Here is a 24,546-nt window from a genome sequence, read left to right as displayed (position 1 = left end):
ATGTGCCCCGACTGAGAATCAAACCAACAACCCTGGTGTATCAGGATGATGCTCCAACCAGTTGAGCTATCTAGCCAGGGTTAATTCCACCTCATTTAGAAATATATTCTTGGGCCCCAATTGTCTTACCTATAAAATAGGAGTGAAAATATTTTGCCTGCTTAGGAAATAGGAGTCTAGGCCAGATGATCACCTGTGGTTCCACCGGGAGTGCATTTTTGAGCTACGGTTCTGGAGAAGGAGTGACAAAGTGATCAACTCATTTTATGAGGATAGGGTAATCTTGCCTCTGAAATCAGTTAAAGATAATGTGAGAAAAGTATTAAAGACCTATTTCATCTATAAATATAGACACAAAAACTCTTAATAAGATATTGCTTAACTAAATGTAAAAGTGTTTTTAAAGACAACACATCACAAACAAGGGCAGTTTATCCCAGGGATACAAGTGTCTCTATTAGAAAACCCATCAATGTAATTCACCACATTAATAAACTAAAGAAAAAACTATATGGTTACCTCAATCATTTGATTAGTTTCAACACCTATTTATGATAAGAACTTTTAGAAAACAAAGATTACAAGCAAAATAGAACCAGAGACATGGAAATAAGGAACAAACTGACAGCGACCAGGAGGGAGGGGATAAGGGGGGAAAGAAGGGGAACGGTCTAGTCAAGGAACATGTAAAAAGGATCCATGGACATGAAAAACAGGGCAGGGAGTGACGAATTGGGGGCGATGGGGCAGGGAGAACGAGGCAGGGAAATTGGAACAACTGTAATTGAACGACAATAAAATAAAATCTAAAAATGTTTTTAAAAAAGAAAACAAAGATTTAGAAAGGAAATTCTTTTTTGAATTTTTGAGTTTATTTCAGTCAGACTGAAGACATATGCCAGGGAGCAAGATCTCAAATGCTCCCAGAAAGGATAATTTATACTTCATGCAGATATATTAGACTCAATTCTTTTTTCATGGGGAAAAGTACAAATATGTTCACTATTACCCCTTTTCTTTGACAAAGTCCTTAAAGTCATGATAATTACAACAAGGAAGTAAAATAAATAAGTAGTGCAAAGGGACAACATAGAACATAGAACTGATTTACAGATGATCCCATCATCTACTTGGAAAAGTGAACAGAATCAGCAAGATGTTCAGCAAGGTAGCTGTACACAATATCAACCTACAAAAAAAATCACTAGTATTTTACTACACTAGTAATAACAAAATATAATTAAAAATAACACTCAATTTGCATCAGTGACAAAATTATAGATAAGTTAGGAATTAACCAAGTACTTATAAGACCTCAGTGGAAAATAGTTTTTTTCTAATAAACGACATAGAAGATGGCCTGAATAAAAAATAGTTCATTACAAAGATACCAGCTGTCCCCAGATAAATTTCCAATTTGTTATATTATCAATTTTTAAAAAGATCTTGAGCCCTGATTGGTGTGGCTCAGTTGGTTGGGTGTTGTCCCGCAAAGCTAAAAGTCGCTGGTTCTATTCCTAGTCAGCACACATGCCTGAATTGCAGGTTCATCCCAGGTCGGTTGGGCACATGGGAGAGGCCATCAATTGATGTTGCTCTTTCTTCCTCTTTCCCCTCTCTAAAAATAAATATATAAAATATATATTTAAGAAGATCTTGATAAGGTTAACCCAAAATGTGTATGTAGCAATAAAAGACCACAAGTGATAAGTTGACATTGAAAAAGAAGAGTAACAAGAGGAGTCTTGCCCTTCCAGAAATTTAAACTTGCTACAAAGCATTGTGAAAAACAGAAATTTGCAGTATTAGTTGTAACTGTGATAACATCGCAGCCCTGGCTGGTGTGGCTCAGTGGATTGAGTGCTGTTTTGTGAACCAAAGTGTTGCTAGTTCTATTCCCAGTCAAGGCACATGGCTGGGTTGCAACGCCAGGTCCCCAGTTGGGGGTGTGCGAGAGGCACCCGATTGATGTATCTCTTGCATGATTGATGTATCTCTTGCACATCGCATGTCGATGCTTCTCTCCGTCTCTTTATCCCTCCTTTCCCCTCTCTCTAAAAATATAATAAATAAAGTTAAATAACAGTGTAGTGTTAGTGCAAGAACAGACAGATACACCAATGAAACAGAATATGAGCTCAGAGATAGAAACTTTCATATATGTAACAGATTTTGATGTGTGGTAAATGTGGCTCACTAAGAGAAAAATAAATTGGATCCCTAACACCCAAAATAAGGATGTACTCCAGAGGGATTAAAAAGACCTAAATGTGCCCTGGCCAGGTGGCTCTGTTGGTTGGATTGTCACCCATACAACAAAGGATTGCAGGTTCAATTCCCCATCAGGGCACATACCTAGGTTGTGGGTTTGATTCCCAGTCAGGCATGTATGGGAGACAATCAATTTATATTTCTCTCTCTCTCTCGAATCAATAAAACATATCATAAATAAATAAAATGACCTAAATGTGAAAAGTAAAACTATAAAGTTATGAAAGAAAATATTTTAAAACATCTTTGTGGTGCAAAGATGGAAAAGAACATACGCAAACTTTCAAAAATCACTAACCATAAAGGGAAAAAATGTCTCTTTGATTACACCAGAAATAGGATTTCTGTTCAATGAAGCTCATCAAAGAAAATTTAATAGGCAGATGATAAAATGAGAGAAAATATTTGCATTGTTTAAATGTGACAAAGAACCAATATAATTTTTTAAATCTTGTCAATCAACAAGAAAAATATTCCAAGAGAAAACAGGCAGAGACAATAAGGAGAGAATTTACAAAAGAAAGCTAAAGCACTAACAAGTATTTAAAGGGATGCTTCAAGCCATGACTAATCAGACAGAACTTCAGTAAGATATCACCTTCCACTATGAAACTGACAAATATTAGAAATCCAAACCAACTTATGTGTTTGATTAAAATCTGATATAGTCCACTCTGGGTTTTAAAAGACTGACCAACTTGAAATATTGACTTTTGTGACAACATGGGTGGATCTTGAGAGTGTCAGAAATAAGTGAAATAAGTCAGATGGAAAAGGACAACAATCGTATGATTTCACTCATATGTGACATATAAAACAAAAAGCAACAACTGACAATACAAACAAATTCATAAATACAGACAACAGAATGGTGGTTGCCGGAGGGAAAGGGGCTTGGAGGGAGAAGTAAGAGGGTCAAGGGGGTCAGATACATTGTAATAGAGGAGACTAGACTTCGGGTGGTGAACACAACGCAGTATACACATGTTGTATTATAAAGTTGTACACCAGATATTTATTTTTTAAATATTTTATTTACTTTTAGAGAGAAGGAGAAGGAGGGAGAAAGAGAGGGAGAGAAACATTGATGTGTGAGAGGAACATTGATCGGCTCCCTCTTGAACGTCCCCAACCAGGGACCTGGCCTGCAACTCAGGCATGTGTCCTGTCAGGGAATAGAATCAGCAGCACTCTGGTCCACAGGATGGTGTTCAATCCACCAAGCCACATCAGCCAGGGGTACACCTGATATTTATATAGTATTATTACCCAACGTTACCCCAATACACTTAATTAATTTTTTTTAATTAAAAAAAGACTGACCATCTTACATGTTGGTGCTGGTGTACAGGAATTAGAACTCTCATACACCGCTAATGGAAATGTAAAATGCTACAGCCACTTTGGAAAACAGTTTGGCAGTTTTATAAAAAATGACACATACACCTATCACATAATCCAGCCATTCTACTCCTTGGCATTTCCCGAGAGAAATTAAAGCATAGGTCTATACAAAGACACTTGTACATGAATGTTCCTAACAGCCTAATGTTGGAAATAACCTAAATGTCCATCAACAGGTGAATGGATAATCAGACTGATTACTATTGATAATGAAATCAATAATATTCAGCAATAAAAAAGAATGAATGATTGATACATGGAACAACATAGATGAACCTCAAAATAATTGTTAAGTGAAAGAAGCCAGACAAAAAGCGTACACTCTGCCATTTACATAAAATTCTAAAAAATTCAAACGGTCTATTATAACAAAGCAGATTAATGGTAACCTAGGGGATGAGGAAGGGCTAAAGGAAAGCATTACAAAGAGGTACAAGAAAATTTTGTGGAATGATGAATATGTTCATTATCTTGATTATTCAGACAGTTTTACGGGTGTATACATATGTCAAAACTTAAATTATAGTCCTGGCTGGGTAGCTCAGTTGTTTAGATCATCATCCCAATACACCAAAGTTGTGGGTTTGATCCCCGGTCAGGGCACATACAAGAATCAACCAATGAGTGCCTAAATAAGTGGAACAACAAATCAATGTTCCTCTCTCTCTCTTTCTAAAATTAATAACAAAAGAATTTTAAACCTAAATTGTACAATTAAAATATGTGCAGTTTTTGGGCTGTTTTTTTGTTTTTGTTTTTTTTGCAATTATGCCTCAATAAAGCTGTTTTAAACAACAGAAAGAAATAACTTAATTCAGCCCTGGCTGGCATGTCTCAGTTGGTTGTGCATCATCCTTCAAACCAAAAGGTCGCAGGTTTGATTCCCAGTCAGGGCACATGACTGGGTTGTGAGTTGGAACTCCAGTTGGGGCGTGTACAAGAGGCAACCTGATTGATGTTTCTATCTCACATCAATATTTCTCTCCCTCTCTTTCTCCTTCCCTTTCCCTCTCTCTAGAATCAAAAGAAAAAACAATTTTTTAAAACTTCATTCAGTTTAATCTCGTCTAAGCACTATATGAATATTACACTATTCACCTTCATTAAAACCCTGAGATGTAGATACTATTATTATCTCCCTTCTCATTTTACCAGTGAGGTAAATAAGGCACAAAGAGTTTAGGTAAGTTTCCCAAGGGCACAAAGTTAGTAAGCATCAGAGCAGGGCTCAAACTAAGGCAGTTTGGGCCCAGATTCCATACTCTTTTTTTTTTTTTTTTTTTAAGATTTTATTTATTTATTTTTTAGAGAGAGGAAGGAAGGGAGAGAGGGAGAGAGAGAGATCAACGTGTGAGAGAAACATTGAACAGTTGCCTCTCTCATGCCCCCAACTGGGGACCTGGCCCATAACCAGGCATATGCCCTGACCAGAAATTGAACTGGCAACCTTTTGGTCTGCAGGCCAGCACTCAATTCACTGAGCCACATGAGCCAGGGCCATACTCTTTTTTTCAATTCTCACTTGTGGATATATTCAGTGATTTTAGGGAGAGAGGAAGGGAAAGAGAGAGAGGGGGAGAAAGAGAGGGGGGAGGACATCTGTGTGAGACAGAAACATTGATTGGTTGCCTCACACAACCCAGGTATGTGCCCTGACTCAGAATTGAACCTGCAGTGTTCTGGTGCACGGGGACAACACTGCAATCAACTGAGCAACCCAGCCAGGGCAGAGTCCATGGAACTCCTAACTATGCTGCCTCTGGGTGGATAGTGACTGAGAGGGTGTGGTGGTAATAGAATCCTTCCACGTTACCGATGGAAGTGGAGACTGGGACAGTCATTCTTAGCAGCAAGCTGCCAGCACTTAGTCATATTAGATGTAAGTATACCCTATGACTCAGCAATTCCACTTGCGAGAACTATATAAATAAAGACATAGACATAGGCTGAGGCAGAGATATATCTTCCAAAGGAGTTCTCATAGGAGTTCATAATGAATCTTGTGTGAAAGTGTTCATTGCCACATTATTTGTTGTGGCCGGGAACTGAAGGTGACATGGGTGCTCACCGAAAGGATTATAAAACGTGGTGTGACTGATACTGTGGAGTACTATGCAAAAATAAATTTGACAATCACAGAGCATGAATGAGTTTTTAAAACAGTGCTTATCAAAATAAGTAAGATCTTGTCCTGGCTGTGTGGCTCAATTATTGGAGCGCTGTCCCATAACCAAAGTGTTGTGAGTTCAGTTTCCAGTTGGGGTGCATGGGAAAGGCAGCCAAAAGATGTTTCTCTCTCAAGTCACTGTTTTTCTCTCTCTCTCCCTTCCTCTCTTTATGAAATCAATGAGAAAATGTCCTCCAAAGAGGATTTAAAAATAAAAGAAATAAGATCAGAAAGAAAGATATAGCTCTGGCCAAGAGGCTCAGCTGGGTTGGAGCATCATCCTGATGTGCCAATGTTGTGGGTTCGATCCCAGGTCAGGGCACATACAAGAGTCAATGAGTGTATAAAGAAGTAGAAGAATAAATCTAAGTCTTCTCACTCTCCCTCCCTTCTCTCTGTCTAAAATCAATCAGTAAGAAAAAATTTTTAAGGATTTTTAACAATAATAAAAGATATAACAAGACACTATATGAATTTAAAATATACACAAAACAATTCATATTTTACAAGAGCACAAACAAAAACAAGCATTAAAGGCATTGCAAGGGTTGCCTTTGAAGGGGGGGACAAACAGGAAATGTGCATGTAAATAAAGAGAATTTAGAAAACTATTTTATTTATTTTTATAGAGGGGGTAGGGAAAAAGAGAGGGAGAGAAACATCAACATACGAGAGATACATTGATCTGTTGCCTCTCTCATGACCCCAACTGGGGACCCGGCCCACAACCAAGGCATGTGCCCTGACTGGGAATTGAACCAGCAACCTTTCAGTCCACAGAGCCACACCAGCCAGGGCAAAAGAGTTTGTTTTTGTTTTTTTTAATTTTTTAAGTATATTTTATTGATTATGTTATTACATTTGTCCCAGTTTTTTTTCCCTTTGCTCCCCTCTGCTCAGTACCACCCTTCCTTCCAACAATCCCACCCTCCTTAGTTCATTTCCATGGGTTGTCCATATAAGTTCTTTGGCTTCACTCTTTCCTATATTATTCTTAACTTGCCCTGTCTATTTTGTACCAACCAATTATACTTCTTAATCCCTGCACCATTTCCCCATTTCTCCTCCTTCCCCCTCCCAGCTGATAACCCTCCAAATGATCCCCATACCTATGATTCTGTTCCTATTCTGGTTTGCTTAGTTGGATTTTGTTTTTATTTTTTAGATTCAGCTGTTGATAGTTGTGAGTTTGTTGTCATTTTAATGTTCATAATTTTGATCTTTTTCTTAAGTAAGTCCCTTTGACATTTCATATAATACGTAAGGGCTTGGTGATGATGAACTCCTTTAGCTTTACCTTGTCTGGGGAGCACTTTATCTGACCTTCCATTCTAAATGATAGCTTTGCTGAATAGAGTAATCTTGGTTGTAGGCCCTTGCTTTTCATCACATTGAATACTTCTTGCCAGTCCCTTCTTGCCTGCAAAGTTTCTTTTGAAAAATTAGCTGAGAGTCTTATAGGCACCCCATTTATAGGTAACTCCCTTCTTTTCCCTTGATGCTTTTAAGATTCTCCCTTTATCTTGAACCTTTGGCATTCTAATTATGATGTGTCTTGGTGTGGTCCTCTTTGGGTCTAGCTTGTTTGGGACTCTCTGTGCTTCCTGGACTTGTATATACGTCTATTTCCTTCACCAAATTTGGGAAGCTTTTCTTCATTATTTTTTTCACGTAAGCTTTCAATTTCTTGCTCTTCCTCTTCTCCTTCTGGTACCCCTATGATTTGGATGTTGGCACATTTAAAGTTGTCCCAGAGGTTCCTAAGCCTCTCTTCATTTTCTTCAATTCTCATTTCCTCATTTTATACTGGTTGACTGTTTTTTTCTTCCTTATGTTCCAAATCATTGATTTTAACCCCAGTTTCCTTCCCTTCACCATTGGTTATATGTGGATTTTCCTTCATTTCACTTAGCATAGCCTTCACTTCTTCCCTTTTGTGTTTGCCGTACTTAAGTATATCTGTCAAGCTTGTGAGCATCTTTATCACCAGTGTTTTGAACTCTGTGTCTGTTAGGTTGGCTATCTCCTCATCCCTTAGTTCTCTCACCAGAACCTTGATCTGTTCCCTCTTTTGGGCCATACCTCTCTGTCTCCTCATCTTGACAGGCTCCTGTGTTTGTTTGCCTCTGTGTCTTAGGTAGAGATGTCGCACCTGTCTGGATGAGTATTTCTTCTTTATATCTTTGTTTTTTGGACTTTCATGCAGCTCGATTTTCTGGAACTTCTGGTTGTCTCTAGTTTTTAGGTAGTTGTATTCTTCCTTAGTTGTGGAGGAGACGCAGCATGTCTGTCTCAAAAGATAACTTTTTAAACATAAAAGTCAGCTTATGCTTAGTTCAATGAAGAAAATGTATCAACAACTGTGTCGTTAATTCAATTCTCCACACCTGAGACCCTAATATATGTAGACAAAATGCAATGAAAGAACAAAGAGAGGCGATAGCATTACTGAAGCTCAGAAGTCAAGGTTTCCCTCCAGAATCTGGGAGCAAAGAGGGTCTGTACAGTAGGAGCTGGGGGCAGAGTGGGAGGTGTCGTGTGAATGAATATGCTAGCTTTCTTCTGCCTGCCAATCTCTTTACCTAACCATGGGCTGAACCCAACCAGAAAGCAGTGAATGCAGGAGGTTGGAAAACAAAAGCCTGCAGGATTTGGCTTCCCATGATACAGGGCAGAGTTTAGGGAGGATTACAATTGGTTCTGAAATTACATGGGCCAAAGATTACTATACAAAAGCAACACACACACACCATATGCATGAGCTCCAATTCAAAGTTCGCACTGTCATAAGTCTCTCCTTCATTTTCAATCCTCTGACAGTCAACATCTTTCCCCTACCTTCCATGCTATGCTTCTTTCTTTCTTTCAACATTCTCCTTATTTCTTTTTTGTCTTCTCTTCTACTTCCCCATCACTTCTCCACATTCTTTAAACTACTCTGTCTCCTATACCTAGCTCTGACTTGCTTTCCTTAATCTTGCTTTTCCTGGGGTTTAAATGACTAGACTGGACCCTGAGAAGCATCAGAAAACAAAGCATCTGAACACGTGGTAGGACAGTGCCCAGGGTACTGGACCCCAGCACTGTACTTCACTTATATTGACTTTTCATCTGCCCAGAACCTCTGCCTCCATCCTACTTTCTTTTTTCCCCTCAGCACCTTTCTCTGCTTTCCCCCCTGCCTGACCTGCTCCCTTTGTGATATTCCAGCATCCTTGGTTCTCCTTTTTCCTTCCTGATTGGTCCTCTCTGCATCCATCCATCACATCTTCTCCTGTTTGCTCATAAATGATTGGTTCTCCTTAATGTTCACATCTTCGTTCTTCATTTACACCCCCTTAGTCAGAGAGGTGGAGTAATTTACCAAATGGTTCCCTCCTTTGTGATTGCTCCCCAACCTGTGTTCTAGGCCATTGGGAGGAGATCCCCATTTTATTCATTCAACAAACATTTACTGAGTGCCTGCCCCTAGGCTGAGTGCTGGCGATACAGAGGTAAACAAGGTGATCTTCTGCTCTCAACAGTTAACATACAGAGAAAAAATAATGACAATATACTATATCGAGGACACCTGGCTTTCTGGAGGAAAACCATGAAAGGTTTCACAGAGAGGATGAACTTTTTTTGAAGGATTACTAGAAGTCTTCTGGTATTACAGACTGAGGGATTATTAATATGACAAAGACACCAAGGAATGAAAACATCACTGTGTGTCCTGGGCACAGGAAGTAAGTATTGAGTGGGTTAGATAGAAGGTGAAGAAGAGACAGGAGAGGTGAGGCAGGAGGTTTTTTGTTCACTCTGAAAAGGGGTTTGAACTTGAGAGTAGGGGCAACAGAAAGCCAGTTACTTCGGGGTTGGGAGAGATGAGGTTGAATTTTTTGTATTACACTCTGCCCTCCCTGTAAGGGAAAAGGAGGGGCAGGAATACCAGTCACGGTGAGGGCGGTCTGGACCAAGTTGGCAGCAGAACAGGTGAAGAAAATCGGATGATTGTGAGTTTAGGAGGTCAAAACACCAGTGCTGGTAACTAACTGGATAAAGGGGGCTGCAGGAGAGGAGAAAATAAGCATAACTTGCAGGATTCTGATAGGAGTGACAGGGTGGCTATTGAAACCATTCACTAAGATGAGAAACTTAGGAAGAGCAGGTTTGGACTCCACCCACGCGGTAGTTGAACATTCGGATCTGGAGCTCCGGAGAGAGGCCTCAGCTGGACGTAACACAAGCCTTAGAGGGGTTGAATGGCCAGGGACAAGGGGCCAGAGTCTACTCTAGCCCCATCTGCAAGCGGGTCCTCGCTCTCCCTCCAGGTGGCACCACAATCCCGCGCTTCTGAGCCCTGTTTCCTGTGGGGCGCCTGTTCCGTGTTCAGCTTTTCTCTGGACAAGCCCACTCCAGGTCGCGTCCTCCTCACAGGGCAGGGTTTAGCTGGGGCTTCAAATCAGGAGAGGCTTCCAGAGTGTGTCCAAGTGTCCACGCGACCAGCAAATGCGTGGGGGCCCAGGGGCCTCAGGGCTGGAGGCGTGATTGGTGTTACCACCTGCTCCTTGCGCTGCCTCCAGGAACCAACGAGAAGAACGGGGATAGGGGAAGGGCCAGAGAGACAGTTCCCGGAGCAGGGATGAATAGAAAGAGGGTCATCCGATCCGTAAGGAACGGAATTTCTTGTGCTCCAGGGCCACCTCCACGTGGGAAACATGTTGCGGACCCTTTAAAGTTCCATCTCCGGGCCGTCCCCAGCCTGGGACAAGCCGGGACACCCGGGACCTGACATTTGGCTTCTCCCAACGTGGGAGCTAAAAATAACCACCGTGGGTTACTTTAGTCCATTGCTCTTCACGCACCCCGCGAGCCGGCTCGCCCACTGTCTCAGGCCGCCCGAGTTCCCTCCCGGGCAAGGATACCTGGTCCATTCCCTCTTCTCGGACCCCGCTGTCCCAACCCGCAGCGCAAGACTTTCAAGTAGCCTCTTCAGCCCAAAACCTTGGCTGATGGGAGGATTCGTCACACGACGGGGACGAGGCTTTCTGTGCTCCAAGTAATTTTTCTCAAAACTTCCCAGCGAGAAGCTGGAGGGAACCCGAGGGGCGTGTCTCGCCCAGCACGCTGAGGGGTGTGACCTGGCTGGCGGACCCGCTCTCGGGTGCCAAATTCTAAACCCCAGGCTTAGGGAGGGGCGTGGCCTCCTGGGGTGTGCGGGCTCCTGGCCAATGGGTGCTGTGAAGGGCGTGGCCCGTGGGGGCTGTGGGGGCTCCTCTCGTCTCTTCCGTCAGGCCGGGCTCCACCAGATCCCCGGGAGCCCTGCCGCTCTCGGGCTCCTTGGCTCTATCTGTGGGTCCCGCTAGGCCCACCCTCCGCACTTCACTCCGGAACCCCTGTCGCGCCCGCTCCTTCTACCTGCCAGGCTGGACCGCAGACCCCCAGTCACCTCCCTCGTTAACTGCAGCTCCTTTGCCTCCATCTCCTAAGACAAGATGCCGTCGGGCTTCCAACAGATCGGCTCAGAAGTAGGGTTCAGCATGCGATGGTGGGACGGGGGCACAGGTCTCGCTTTTCTCGGGCTGGGGTCGCAGTTGGGGTCAGCTAAGGGGCGGTCCCCGCGCAGGCGCGGGGTAGGGGGCGGGGGAGCCTTGCTATTTATACTCGGGCTGGACAACCCGTGACTGTCGACTGTCGGATTCCAGTCCCTCCAAGAGGATGAGTGGATCTGGGGGACTCTTCAGGGGCACGGATCACAGATGGATTTTGTGAGACCAAGGGCTCGCTCCTGTCTCTAGTACATGGAGCATTGCGCCAGAATCAGGGACACCCTGCCCTCGATCCAGCTTGAGAAAGCAGATCCAGGCGGGTCTTGAACTCCATCCAGGAGCTGTCCGTCTGTCCGGGCTCTGGGGAAGTTTTCGAGGACCGGGGACCCTGTGTTGGCCCCCACCCCCCACTCTTGGCTGCTCTCCAGAACGCTGAACTTTCCCTTGGCCCCATGGTTGGTGGAGGTGCAGAGAGGGTTGGCAGCCTCCCCCACCCCCCACCCCCCAGCTCAGGTTTCTGCTTGGAGACAGCCTGTGCCGCCAGTGAGAGGCCACCACAGCCACCGCCCCTCACACCACTTTCCCGCCCCCATCTCCGGGGCAAGGCTCTTCCAGGCAAAAGCCTGAACGGTCCTGCACTTCGTTGGGGCTTAGAGGGGGAGGGGAGATCGGGGCGGAGATAGAGAAGGCCACCACAAGGGCCGTAGGCCGGGAGGAATGACCGCGATGTCCTTTTTGGAATTGCTCTTCTTGAGCCTGTTGGGGGCCTCCAGGAGTCAGCTGAGAGAACCCCCAGAGTGGGGGGAAGAGAACAGAGGCTGATGATGGTAATTCACTGTCAGTTTATAAAACCAGCCCTGTCTAGGATACTGTTAACATTTTATTTTGATTTTCACACTTTCATCGACAGGTAGGCAAACCAAGCAACATTACCCTCTTTCTCCTAACCTAGAGGAAACCTATGTTCAAAGTAGGGAATTGACTTGCCCAAGGTCACACAGACTGAACTCAGGTCTCTTAAGGCCAAGTCTGTCCCAAGGTCACAGAGGAATTGTGAGACCTAGGTCCTCAAACATTTCTCTGCCGGCTGGACTCAAACATCCAGTTTCTCCTCCATGCCCTGGTTACTGTGGGGCTCTTTCTGCTCCTGTTTACACTCAGATCTTCCCACAAGTCCTAATATGGCCCAGTTTACCTCATCCAACATGTTGGATAGAACCCAGTAACATAAGGCTCTGGCTGGGCGCAAGCCCAGGCCCCTGAGGGAAGGAAAGAAACCACGTTTCTATGTGACATGCCTCCTCTCTACTTCTGCCTGCCCAGGAAGGGGAACCCCCTCAGCAGCGAGTCACTGGGACCCTGGTCCTCACGGTATTCTCTGCTGTGCTTGGCTCCCTGCAGTTTGGCTACAACATTGGGGTCATCAATGCCCCACAGAAGGTGAGGGTCCTGCGGCTGACAGAGTGGGGGTTCCCAAACAAGGAAGGCAGGGGACAGCAGGGATGAAAAGAGAGGGAAGGGTCTGCGGGAACTCACTCCTCTGCTGTCTCCCCAGGTGATTGAACAGAGTTACAATGAGACGTGGCTGGGGAGGCAGGGGCCTGAGGGACCTGGCTCCATCCCCCCAGGCACCCTCACCACCCTCTGGGCTCTCTCCGTGGCCATCTTTTCTGTGGGCGGCATGGTCTCCTCCTTCCTCATTGGTGTCATCTCTCAGTGGCTGGGAAGGTACGGGGCTGAAGGACAAGGGTAGGGAGCAGGAAGGGAACCACAGCACAGGTACCCTAACTCTCACAGCCCCACTCTCTGCCTGCCAGGAAGAGGGCAATGCTGGTCAACAACACCCTGGCGGTGCTGGGGGGCACCCTCATGGGCCTGGCCAACGCCGCTGCCTCCTATGAGATGCTCATCCTTGGACGGTTCCTCATTGGTGCCTACTCAGGTACCCACAGCCATCATGGTCCCGCCCAGTGCCCTGCTCTCCTTCACTATCCCTGGGTTTGGTGGGAAGGAGTGTGTAGCCACCTCAGCCTTCTCTTCTTCCCTCTGCCCAGGGCTGACGTCAGGGCTGGTGCCCATGTATGTGGGGGAGATCGCCCCCACTCACCTGCGGGGCGCCTTGGGGACACTCAACCAACTAGCTATCGTCATTGGCATTCTGATTGCCCAGGTGACTGGGCCTGGCCTCATAGGGAGGGGTTTGGAGATGGGCTCTGGGGAACAGGCTGAATGGTTTCCCGCCTTCTCTCACAGGTACTGGGCTTGGAGTCCATGTTGGGCACTGCCACCCTATGGCCACTACTCCTGGGCATCACAGTGCTGCCTGCCCTCCTGCAGATGGTCCTGCTGCCCTTTTGCCCAGAAAGTCCCCGCTACCTCTACATCATCCGGAACCTGGAAGGGCCTGCCAAAAGGAGTGAGCTTCTACCCTACCTTGCTAGTGCCTATCCCCCTCCCAGACCCTCTCCTTGTCCTCTCAGACCAGCTCCTCCTCACCTCCAGGTCTGAAGCGTCTGACAGGCTGGGCTGATGTGTCTGGAGCACTGGCTGAGCTGAAGGAGGAGAAGCGGAAGCTGGAGCGCGAGCGGTCACTATCCCTGCTGCAGCTCCTGGGCAGCCGTACCCACCGGCAGCCCCTAATCATTGCAGTTGTGCTGCAGCTGAGCCAGCAGCTTTCAGGCATCAATGCCGTATGTATGCTGCTGCCTCCAGGAAGGGCAGGGTTAGGGAAGAGCCCTAGAGGAGAGGAGAAGGGAACAAGCCCCCTCCCTTAAAATTCAGGGTCAGTCCAGCTTGGTGTGGCTGCAGGGGAGGAAGGAACATCCCTGTCATCCCCCTTTCTTCTCCGCCCTCCCCCCACTTCTAGGTTTTCTATTATTCAACCAGCATTTTTGAGACGGCAGGGGTAAGACAGCCAGCATATGCCACCATAGGAGCCGGTGTGGTCAACACAGTCTTCACCTTGGTCTCGGTAACTGCTGGCCTCTGGGATGGCTGTCACCATGGGCTTCACACCCCTTGGTTGTCTCCGTCCACCCAATCCCTCCCACTTCCCATGCCCTGAAGCCCCCCTGCCAAGCCCTGACTCTCCCCACAGGTGCTGTTGGTGGAGCGGGCTGGACGCAGGACACTCCATCTTCTTGGCCTGGCAGGGATGTGTGGTTGTGCCATCTTGATGACTGTGGCCCTCCTGCTGCTGGTGAGGCCTGGGGAGTGGGAAGGGGACCAGTGGCCCAACCCATGGGGACTGCCCCAAGAGCCTCTGTGTCCAGCCAGGGCCATTCCTCAACACATGTGCCTTTGATCCTGGAGCCAGCCTGTGTGCCAGGCCACAGTCTGTGCTCTGGAAGGACGCAGGCAGCACTTCCTCCCGTCCTGCGAGAAAGCTGTAGCACAACTCTGGCAGCCAGGGAGGAGGGCCCCTGTCCAGCCCTGGGAACAATTCCTAAGGGCCCAGCTTTAGTACCAAAAGGGAACTGATCACCTTTTGTGGTTATTTTTATTCCATTATTTTTTTCTTGTTTGGGGGAATTGCTTATCTTAACAGCTGAGAGTCCACAACATTCCCTCAGCTTTGAATTGGGATAGGGCAGACAGCTGAATGTCAGCATTCAGAAATGCTCAAGAGCCTGTTTTAACTAAGGGTGGCAGCTCCCCTCCCCATGAGCTGCTGGGAGGGGCTGATTTCAGTTCTCTGGGTTGAACACAAAGGAAGATTCAGAAAGGTCTGACCTGAATTCCCACCTTTCCTGCCTGGTCCCCAGGAGCGGGTTCCAGCCATGAGCTATGTCTCCATCGTGGCCATCTTCGGCTTTGTGGCCTTCTTTGAGATTGGGCCCGGCCCCATCCCCTGGTTCATAGTGGCCGAGCTCTTCAGCCAGGGGCCCCGCCCAGCAGCCATGGCTCTGGCCGGTTTCTCCAACTGGACGTGCAATTTCCTCGTTGGCATGTGTTTCCAGTATGTTGCGGTAGGTGGCCTGCTCCTGTCTGATCTCCCACAACCGTAGGCCAGAGAGGGGCAACTCACAGCCAGCCATTGGCTTTCCAGTCAGGCACTTCCCTAGCCCACAGGCTACTGGTCTTGAGGATCACTTTGGTGGACCATGTAGGGGCTGAAGACCACCTGCTCCACCAGAACCAAAAGAAAGAAGGGAGCTGAATTAGATCACAAAGCAACAGAGGTGTCTTCAAAACAAACTAGTGGCATAACATATTTACACTAGGAATAAAATTATAAAATTCATATTAATACAGTGAATGGCTGGGAATCCACTCTGAGTGTGGTAACTCAGGATTGTAAGGGGGGAAACTATAGGATAGTTGGGGTTCAGAGGATCCTTTTTTCACTAAATTCTCATTCCCAGTTATTTCCATTGCCCCACAAAGGAGCCACCTGCTTTCTGCAGGATCCCAGCTCCCTATGAGAGACTTTAGTTCCCAGCTTGCCTGAGACTGCCCTTCCCCTCCCCTTTGTCACACCTCTTTCTTTGCCTGTCCCAGGATGCTATGGGTCCCTACGTCTTCCTTCTATTTGCTGTCCTCCTGCTCGGCTTCTTCATTTTCACCTTCCTCAGAGTGCCTGAAACCCGAGGCCGGACATTTGACCAGATTTCAGCTGCCTTCCGTCGGACACCCTCTCTTTTAGAGCAGGAGGTGAAGCCCAGCACAGAACTTGAGTACTTAGGGCCAGATGAGAATGACTGAGGGGCCGGGCAGGGGTGGGAGAGCCAGTTCTCTCTCTGTCCCCCAAGACCCCCTCCCTTCCTCTGTGGCACTTTAACCCTCTCTTCCCCATCCCTTCCAGGGTGGAGAAAGCCCCTGCAGCCTGGGGGAATTGGGAAGCTGGAAGGAGGAGTGGCCTGAGCACCTCCTCTTTCCCCTTGTGTGAGTCTTGGATTATTTATGTGTTATGGTTAGGCTGGGGCCATCAGGGTGGGCCATGCTCCCCTTTTGTCCTCCTCCTCCTTTTTCAGCCCCACCCCGCCTCAGCTCCAGAATATACTTTTGCCCCTCCGCTAGAGAGGAGGGACTGGAGGAGAGGCTCTGCGACTGACTTTAATGTAGGTGAACTGAGGTACAGAGCAGGAATGGACAAAGGAAATTGAATTTCCTGTCACCTTGGACTCCTCCCGCTCTCTGGCACTTTCTCTGAATTCTTGCCACACAGACTGGGTGAAGAGGGCTCTGTCTTGACCCCTCCAAGGCAAAGGATGCACCTTTCTGAGGTCTAACCTCACCTCTCTCACTGCAGGCTCAGTCCTCTTGTTTGACCTTCTAGGGCAAGAGGGAACACCTGCCTGTATGTGGTGAGAAAAAGGGACAGCAAGTTCCTGACTCTAAACTTAGGGCTGTGGCCCTACCCCAACTACTCCCCAAGGCCCCAACTCTTTCCTCCTCTCCCATTCTGGAAGGGTGTTGTACCCACAGGCTTCTGACCAACTAAGGGAAAGAGATTTGAAAGGCTGCCTGTAAACACTAGGCTGGGAGGAATCTTCAGATATTTTTGTATTGTTTGAAAAAGAAGGGGTAGGGAGAAGAAACCAAAAGTCTGCTGTACTAAATGTAAATATACAGATATGTATATAAAATCACTGTATGAGACGAGCGTCCTGTCGTGGAGGCACTTAAGGATGGGCTCAGGGATGATACCTTCCCCTCCCTGCTCTCCCTCCCGCCACAGCTCTAGGCTGAAGGATCCTCTGGATGCTGTCACTCATGTCCCCACTTACAGTTCTAGTAGTTGCTTTTATTAATAGTAAATGCTGCCAAGTTGGAGCTGCCGGTGGCAGACTGTGCTTTCAGCACTTTACAAAATGCTCATTCTGCAAGGGAAATATCCCCATTTGACAGATGGAAAAAGTGACTCACAGGGATGACAGCACTGGTTCAGCACTCCACAGTAGAAGCATGGGAACAGTGTTCAAGACCAGACCCTGCCTGCTGCCCACACATTCTCCTCCTCCCCATCTTTACCAGCAAGTTACCAGCAATTCTCCAAACAAAAAAGAGGCGGAGACCAAGACAACAAGAAAGCCTGTTTTTGGTTTTACTGGAGGCTCAGGTGGCACATGACAGTTCATAAAATGGCTTCAGAGGGAGCAGGTAGAGGGGAAACAAAAAATAAACTGGGGTGGGAAAGAAAAACAACCAGGAGGAAGTAAGAGCTGGCTGGTTCCTTCTCAGCCTGATTTAGGGAAAGGAGTTGGTGCCCCTAAACAAAAATGATGGATCCCTTCCTTCAACCCTTGGTAGGGGAGAGAGAGAAAAACAACAAAAAAGGCTGTTACTTTGGCCCTCCTGAGTCTCATGGAAAAAGGGGAAAAGTCGGTGTTGTGATGTCATGAATTATGGGAAAGGGGGGAGGGGATGCTGGATAGGGTGCAGGTCAGTTGGAAAAACTGGCAGATACCTGAGAGAGAAAAGGAAATGGACAAGTCATGACTAGTAACTTATCAGGACCCAGTTCCCCACCCTCTTGGCTCCCCACCCTGGGCCCTCTCCAAGAGCAGCCGCTCACCAGATGGTAGTTCTGGGTGTCCTTGAGTTGGAATCACTCCAGTACGGTGGGGGTGGGGTCCCCACTGTTGATGGCGGCTGAGGTCTAGAGAGAACAGGGGTGGTCAGTTGAGACCTTCTTGTTCTTTAGAGCCCCCCAACTTCAACCTTCTTCCACCTTACCTCTCACCATGCCTATACCCCTTTCCATTCCTCCCCCAGTTCCTATCCACAGCTGGTGCTGTGGGTCCAGGCAGAGCTGAGAGGGGAGTCTGGAGGGGCTGATACAGGACAGACTGCCTCTGCTGGGGCTTCCTGCTGGATGGGGTGCCCGCCAGAGGTGGGCCCAGCAGTACTGGCTAGTGTCAGGCTGCATGAAACGGGGTGGCGTGGGGGCAGGACCAGGAGAGGCAGGAGCAGAAGGATAGAGTAACGTGGGAAGGGGAATAAAAAGGGGAAGGAGAGAAGAAAGAGGGAAGAAAGGAGAGGGCAAGTTGGCCCCACAGTAGATGGACAGTCCAACCAAGGTCCTCACCTCCTGGGCTGTGAGCTGCCTAGGTCCAGGGGGCTGCTGCCGTCGCCGCTGGAAGTAGGGGCGGTTTCGTGGGCGCTGGGGCTCAGGCCGGGAACCATCAGTGGGACCTTGGCTGGGCTTGGTCTTGCCATCTCCACCTTCTGTGGTAGGCTGCTGGGGTGGCCTGGGGCGGAAAGGCCTGGGGAGAGAGAAGTGTGGACACCAAAGGGTGTAGGGATCCCAGTGCAGATTACCTCCCTCCCTCCCAGGACTCCCCCAGGAGAGATGGACCAGCCAGCTTCGCATCCCCATCACTACCCCCAGAAGCCAGGCTTTCAGCTCCAGGGGTTGCTTCCCGGGGGCACCCATGCATAATCTCTCAGCTGCCCAGCTCCTCTCCCCACCTATATCACTAGCTTCAGGCTTGTCTGAGAATTTAGATCTTCCCCTTCCCAACCCCCGTCCAAGGGGAAGATAGGGCACTGGAAAGACAGTCTTACCTTCGGTATCTAGGCCGGAATCTGGGTGGGGCGATCCGCTCATCTCCCTGCTGTTGGTCTGCCTCCAACGGGGCTGTCTCTTTAGGGTCTACCCCATCAGTGCCCTAGGAACACACAGAGGCCCTGGTGAGCTAGGGTAACAGCAGCTGCCCAGGACCCAGATGTCCGGACACAGCTCTTCCCAACCCTGGGGACTCTGTGTCTCTCTCTTCACCAACTCCCAGTCCTTTCCCAGGACTCGGGGAGCTGGTTCCATATTGCGAGTTCCCCTCTCACCTCTATAGGCTGCTGCTGGTTGGGGGGCCTTGGGCCTCGCACAAAGCGACGTCGGTAGAAGAAGGGTGGCGGGCGCCGTCGTCTGGGCCTCTGCCCAGGGTCTTCAGCTCGCTCCCCTTCGATGCCTGGTTCTGCCCCACCTGATGGAGCCTCTGCCACCATGGGCGGTGGGGCAGCTGGGCGAGGCCGGGGGATGAATCTGCGAAACCTACGTCGATTGGGGGCATAGCGGCTGCCCTTCACTGGCACACCCCCAGGCCCTGTTACATTAGCAGCTTCTGCACCCTGGAAGAGGTGGAGAGAACTCGCTCCAACAACACACACACAACACTCCCAAGATGGCTCCAATCGTTAGGCTCCTCCTTCTTCCAGCTAAATCCCCTTTTCAGCTTTCTTCAGCCCCTCTAACTTCTTCTTTTCACCCTCCCCCAGGGGGGCAATGGCATGTTTGGATCCTTCTAGGAGGGTCTACCTCTGTAACTTGTCCTTTTGAAATAGCTGCTACTGGGCCACCTTGAGCTTAAGATGTGGGGGAGGGGGTGCGTGGATGGAGAAAGGTCTGGCAGCAACTATCCATCTTACTAGAGGGGCTGAGTCTGAGAGCCTGGGGGACAGGGTCCCATGTGGAGAACAGACATAGGAGTGATTGAACTACAAAAAAACCCAGATATTAATTACTAAGTGATAACAGGGACATGTTCTTTAGGACATCGCTTAGAGCAGCCAAAGTGTTAATGATGACAATGTCTGCATGACAACATGGTCTGGGCTAATGGGCTGGAGGAAGATTGCCTCAGGAGGGCCAAAGCCTGGGATGACATCCAGACCACCCTCCCACTGTGTATCCCACCACAGCCCCCAAACCTTCTCTCCTTCCACGACATCAAACTCCACAGTCTCTCCATCTCCAACGCTGCGCAGAAACTTCCTGGGGTTGTTTCTTTTAATAGCTGTCTAGTTAGGGGAAAGGCCATGAGAAAGGTGAAGACTAAGAGTCTCTCTCACCCCTGCTGGCCCACCACCCAATTCTATTCTTTTCACCATTTTATTTGTGGGCTGGGGTCGGAAGGTGAAGCAAGGAGAAGGTAGTAGGATTTAATAGGGGAAAAGCCATGAACGAGGCACCTCAAGAACGATTGTGCAGTTACCACTGTCCCAGGACACACTCCCTCCTCCCTTTACCCCTCAGGGATTTCAAAAAGAGAGGCAGGAAACATGAGCTCAGAATCAAAAAGCAGACAGTCTTAAGGTGCAAAGTGGGTAAAATGTACTGTGCCTCTTACCTCAATCCCACTGAGAGCTCCTTCCACCAAAGCAGTGGTTCTCAAACTGAGGTCTGCATCAGAATCACCTGGAGCTTGTTAAAACGGACTGCCAGCCCCTCCCCCATGCCTGATTGAGTCAGTAGGTCTGGGGTGGGGCCTGAGAATTTGGATGCCAGGCAATGCTGCTGGTGCAGGAACCACACTTTGAGAACCACCGAACTCAAGCATCTATAGCCTGTGTCCTTTCCCTCTGAACAATGTTTGTGATTCAGTCTTGTGGTGTTAACAGGTTCCAGTAGGTACTGATTATGCGATGCCCAGAGGGCAGCACATTCATTTCTTAGAGACAACCCAACACAAGTGGGGCCAATGGCAGTAATTCAGGCACCTGATGCAGATGGGGAGGGAAACAATTTCCTGGTGGACATGCTGTTGTGAGGTAAAAGCTGGAGAAGCATGATCTGTGCTGCTAAGAATTATGGCAAAGGTCTCTGAAGAGAGGGTAGGTTCCTTCCTTCAGAAAGCCAACCTTGCTCTTACCTGGTGAACAAAGACATCCTCCTTGGTGTCATTCCTGCAGAACAGGATGCATTGTTAGGGGGTGGCTTTGGTGAGTAATTCACCTCCCCCAAGGGCTCCCTAGCCATCTAGTCCTAAAATCAGTAGGCTTATCCTCTCCAGCCCTCCATGGTGGCTTAGAGGCAGACAGGGCCCCCAGGAGCTGGTATGAAGAAAGTATACCTAAACCTTGGTGGAAAACCTGGGCTTCATGAAGAAAGGATGGAGGAGGAAGTATCTTGCAGGCACTAAGCACTCTACCCTCTACCACTTAGAACCTGGTAGTGCTGGGTATAACTGTCCCTAGTCAACCTGCTCTTCCTCAACTCCCATCATGCTTGGAAAATTCCACTCCTGTCTCCTTCCTCCTATAGTCAAGAAGGAGCAAGAAAGTGGGGACAGGGGAAAAGGTGCAGAACAAGTTTGAGATAGGGACAATGTGTCAAGAAGTTCCTCTAAATAGCCCCAAACTTTATTCTCAGCCTCAAACAGAAGGTAAAGCCCAGGATCAGGCCCCCTTTCAACACACCAAGGGACCAAGGGTGAGAGAGAAGATAATATTTGATCATTCTGTATTACTACTTGCCTATTACCCCTGTTTATCCCCTAGCACCCCAATGTGAGGGAGGGGAGAGGTTTTCCTTCAGAACCTCCCAGGAGTCCTCAGTTTCCAGAATTAGAGAAGAGCCCTTCCCTAGAACAAATATTCTAGTTGTAAAGCACTTGGATCTGCACAAAGGTCAGCCTGCTAAGAGGGAACTAGGGCCTCCCAAGAGGTCTGGGCTGGGCAAGGTGCCCTGGCTGGAGAAGGGCCCATATGGGGAGACCAGGCTTTGCTCAAAATCTGCCACTAGGGCCCCTCCCAGTGCCAGGAGGGAGTGAGGCTGCCAAAGAGAAGGAAAACAGCAGCCTCTGACTGGGCTGGCTCCTTTCCCAACCTCCACCAGACTCAGCCCCATCAGGTGGGGGGTTCAAATGAGCCAGTAACTTTCTAAGGAAGATGAGTTATAAGAATGCTATGTGTTCTGCCTGAAAGAGGAAATGAGTGAGCCCAGGAGCTCTGGGGCACAGAGATCAGGTACATTCTGCCCCAAAGGTGAGGCAAGCTAAACCAGAAGGTGAGAAACAAGCTGGGAGGGTCAGAGCCAGGTTTGCCAACTTTCTAGATCATTAGCCCTCTGATGCCCTTGAAGATGAGGAACATCATCTTGCCCTCATTTGTGTAGGATTTAAAGACTTTTAATCAGCATCAGCTGGGGATTGCAACCATGTGCTTCGGCCAGGGTAGAAATGAGGTTGGGAAGGTGTCCAGTCCCACAGGCCAGTTTGGAAGACACCCATTCCACACCCTCCCTGAGTTTCTCAGATACCTGTTGATGAATCCGTAACCATTCCGGACGTTGAACCATTTGACAGTGCCCAGGACCTGGATTGCTGCCAGGCAGAGATGCAGTGGGGACAGTAAGATGGGGGGAAGAGATGGAGTTGGACTCAGTTTTGAGACACTCCAAAATCTAACCTACCTCCCTATTGCCTAGTAAGCCTAACTTCAAATGGAAGTGCCCACACAGAGAGGCTCAGGCTTTCAAAACCCTTCCAACTCTAAGATATGTTCCTCAAAGCCTACAAATCCAGGCCCTTCATGTAGGATCGCACACTCACCTCATCCACAAAGCGAGGCCCTCAGGTCATACCTGAGGGGTTTTCTAGCCTTGTTAATGTAAGGGTCCCTAGTGCACCTGCTTCCCGGGCTTAGAGATTTACCTGGTGCTAACCTGAGTCAACTAGGCCAAGTCTCCCGCCCCGGGGGCGTGGCCAGACCCTAGCTGGACCTGCTTACCACGCCCTCCGGCCCACGAAGGCACGGAAGGACTTTCCATCACGGGAACCCACTATAGTCCGCTGCTCCTAGCCCAGATAGTCCTTTGAGCCTCCGGGCCAGGCCCACCTTCGGCTTTCTGGACCCCGCCGGGCTCCACGATGCCCCTCACCCAGCCCACCCACCCTCTTAGAACCGCCCTGGCACGCGTCCCCCCCTCACCCAGCACCGGCTTGTCCGCCTGACTCCGGGCTGAGGGCACGGGGGTCCCCGAGGCCGTCGTCGCCGGGTTGCCAGCGGGGTGGGGGCCCGGCGCTGATGGGGTCCCAGCGGCTGGGCCCGAGGCGGCTCCGACCCCGCCGCCTGCTTTCTGTGGTTCCCCCGCCGGCACCGGTACAACCGCTACCACCCCTGCCGCCGTCGCGGGCACCGTGGCCGCGGGGGCCGCTGATGCCACCGCTGCAGCCTCCGCCTCGCTCATCCCGCCGGGTTCAGTACCGGCCCCCGCCACCACCACCTCCTCCGCCGCCACCGCCGCCACTACCGCCCCGGCCCCTACCCCCGGCTCGCGAACCAGCCACCCCACTAGATCCTCGCGCCCCGAGACTCGCCCGCAAGCCGGCAGCGGGCCCTGAACCCAGGCCAATCGCAGCCTGCAGCCGCGGCGCGCGTAAGCCCCGCCTGCTGGCCACAGGCCAATCCTAGCGGAGCAGCCCTCGCCGACCCGCAAGCCCGCCCCGCCTCCCGGACTTCGCGTTGAGGCTGAGGCCCTCGCCCACGGCCTCGTAAGTACACCTGGGCCCCGCCCCGAAGCTGTCACGTGATCGTGCAGGTCTCACCCATTGGTCGACAGCTCTTTTCCCCTCCCCCCTCCGCCCAATTCCACCGGCCGCGGGAAATCAAACGGGCTAGTGGCGCCCCAACGGCCACCTGGCGGTAGCGCGGAGGGCGGGGTTGGGTGGGCAGCTCCAAGGTTACCCCTAACGACTTGGGTCTGGGTCTGGACTCCGCAGTCCAGTTCTGGCCTCGAGCGCACGGATCACCTCCACCCTCGAGACCGCCTTGGCTCGCACGCTGCTTAGGTGTGAATGCCTTCTGCCAGCCGGCCCCCACCCTCTTTCCAGAGGATGCCTGCACAGCCCAGGCTGCGGTATTTGCCAGCTGAGCAAGCTGGAAGGCACAGCAGAACGACTTTTTCAGCTCACGGTTACTTTCAAAAGCCAGGGACCCTCACCTTTGTTTTTAAGGTAAAATTTGCTTATAACAAAATGCACAACTCTTCTGAGTTTTGATAAACATGTTAATCCAGGTAGTCAATACCCTAGTCAAGGTATTCTTCCCTCGCCCTCTGATGTCTACCACTCTAGATTAGTTTCAGGGTCCGTAGTGCTGGGCGCTGTGGTCTCCCCCCTCGCCCTGGCCTCTCCCTTCTTCTTTTCTTCTACATATCACTCCTACTACATCAATTCTTTATTTTCCTCATGGCATTTTTGAAAATATGAGAGTATCCTGCTTCTTTTGCTTCTTTATTCTATTCCCCAGCGCCCTTATCCTCCTTCCCCTGTCCCCTCCGCAACGCTAGACTGAACTCTGCTGCAATAACAGTTCTGACTTCTGGAACAGTGCAAAGCACAACGCAGGCTCTCCATATTTCTTCAACAAATGAATGGTCCTCGTTCCACAGATGAGAAGACTGGGGTCTGATGGGAAGCTTGCCTCAGTTTCTCAGGGGCGTGGAGGGTCCGT

At 49.1% G+C, this 24,546-nt stretch overlaps 2 protein-coding genes across 2 annotated transcripts; one reads left to right on the top strand and one right to left on the bottom strand.

Moving 5' to 3' along the window:
- Positions 1-11,091: 11,091 nt before the first annotated feature.
- SLC2A4 (solute carrier family 2 member 4) lies at positions 11,092-16,974 on the top strand. The gene is made up of 11 exons (XM_090257268.1): positions 11,092-11,352; positions 12,697-12,813; positions 12,929-13,101; positions 13,191-13,315; positions 13,428-13,543; positions 13,627-13,789; positions 13,876-14,063; positions 14,240-14,344; positions 14,471-14,572; positions 15,138-15,341; positions 15,874-16,974. The coding sequence occupies exons 1-11, from the start codon at positions 11,320-11,322 to the stop codon at positions 16,075-16,077; spliced, it is 1,530 nt and encodes a 509-aa protein (XP_090113394.1). The 5' UTR covers positions 11,092-11,319; the 3' UTR covers positions 16,078-16,974.
- Positions 16,975-17,395: 421 nt separating this feature from the next.
- YBX2 (Y-box binding protein 2) lies at positions 17,396-23,289 on the bottom strand. Its single transcript, XM_090257269.1, has 9 exons — positions 23,023-23,289; positions 22,352-22,415; positions 20,964-20,997; positions 20,023-20,112; positions 19,159-19,443; positions 18,883-18,986; positions 18,404-18,581; positions 17,891-17,974; positions 17,396-17,782 (listed from the first exon to the last, which is right to left on the bottom strand). Exons 1-8 carry the CDS (start codon positions 23,279-23,281, stop codon positions 17,924-17,926), a joined length of 1,065 nt encoding a protein of 354 aa, XP_090113395.1. The 5' UTR covers positions 23,282-23,289; the 3' UTR covers positions 17,396-17,782; positions 17,891-17,923.
- Between the last annotated feature and the right edge of the window lie 1,257 nt (positions 23,290-24,546).

The sequence above is a fragment of the Furipterus horrens genome, unplaced genomic scaffold, assembly GCF_987537825.1.
Source record: "Furipterus horrens unplaced genomic scaffold, mFurHor1.1.pri manual_scaffold_11, whole genome shotgun sequence".
NCBI lineage: Eukaryota > Metazoa > Chordata > Mammalia > Chiroptera > Furipteridae > Furipterus > Furipterus horrens.
This window is presented reverse-complemented; position numbering and strand designations above follow the sequence as displayed.

Bases quoted from the DNA above. Each gene is read 5' to 3' on its own strand.
- SLC2A4 (XM_090257268.1), top strand. From the start codon at position 11,320: ATGCCGTCGGGCTTCCAACAGATCGGCTCAGAA. The intron at 12,814-12,928 runs GTGAGGGTCCTG...CTGTCTCCCCAG, and splicing joins TCATCAATGCCCCACAGAAG to GTGATTGAACAGAGTTACAA. The intron at 13,316-13,427 runs GTACCCACAGCC...CCCTCTGCCCAG, and splicing joins CCTCATTGGTGCCTACTCAG to GGCTGACGTCAGGGCTGGTG.
- YBX2 (XM_090257269.1), bottom strand. From the start codon at position 23,281: ATGAGCGAGGCGGAGGCTGCAGCGGTGGCATCAGCGGCCCCCGCGGCC. The intron at 22,416-23,022 runs GTGAGGGGGGGA...TCTGCCTGGCAG, and splicing joins GGCGGACAAGCCGGTGCTGG to CAATCCAGGTCCTGGGCACT. The intron at 20,998-22,351 runs GTATCTGAGAAA...CCTGTTCTGCAG, and splicing joins GGTTACGGATTCATCAACAG to GAATGACACCAAGGAGGATG.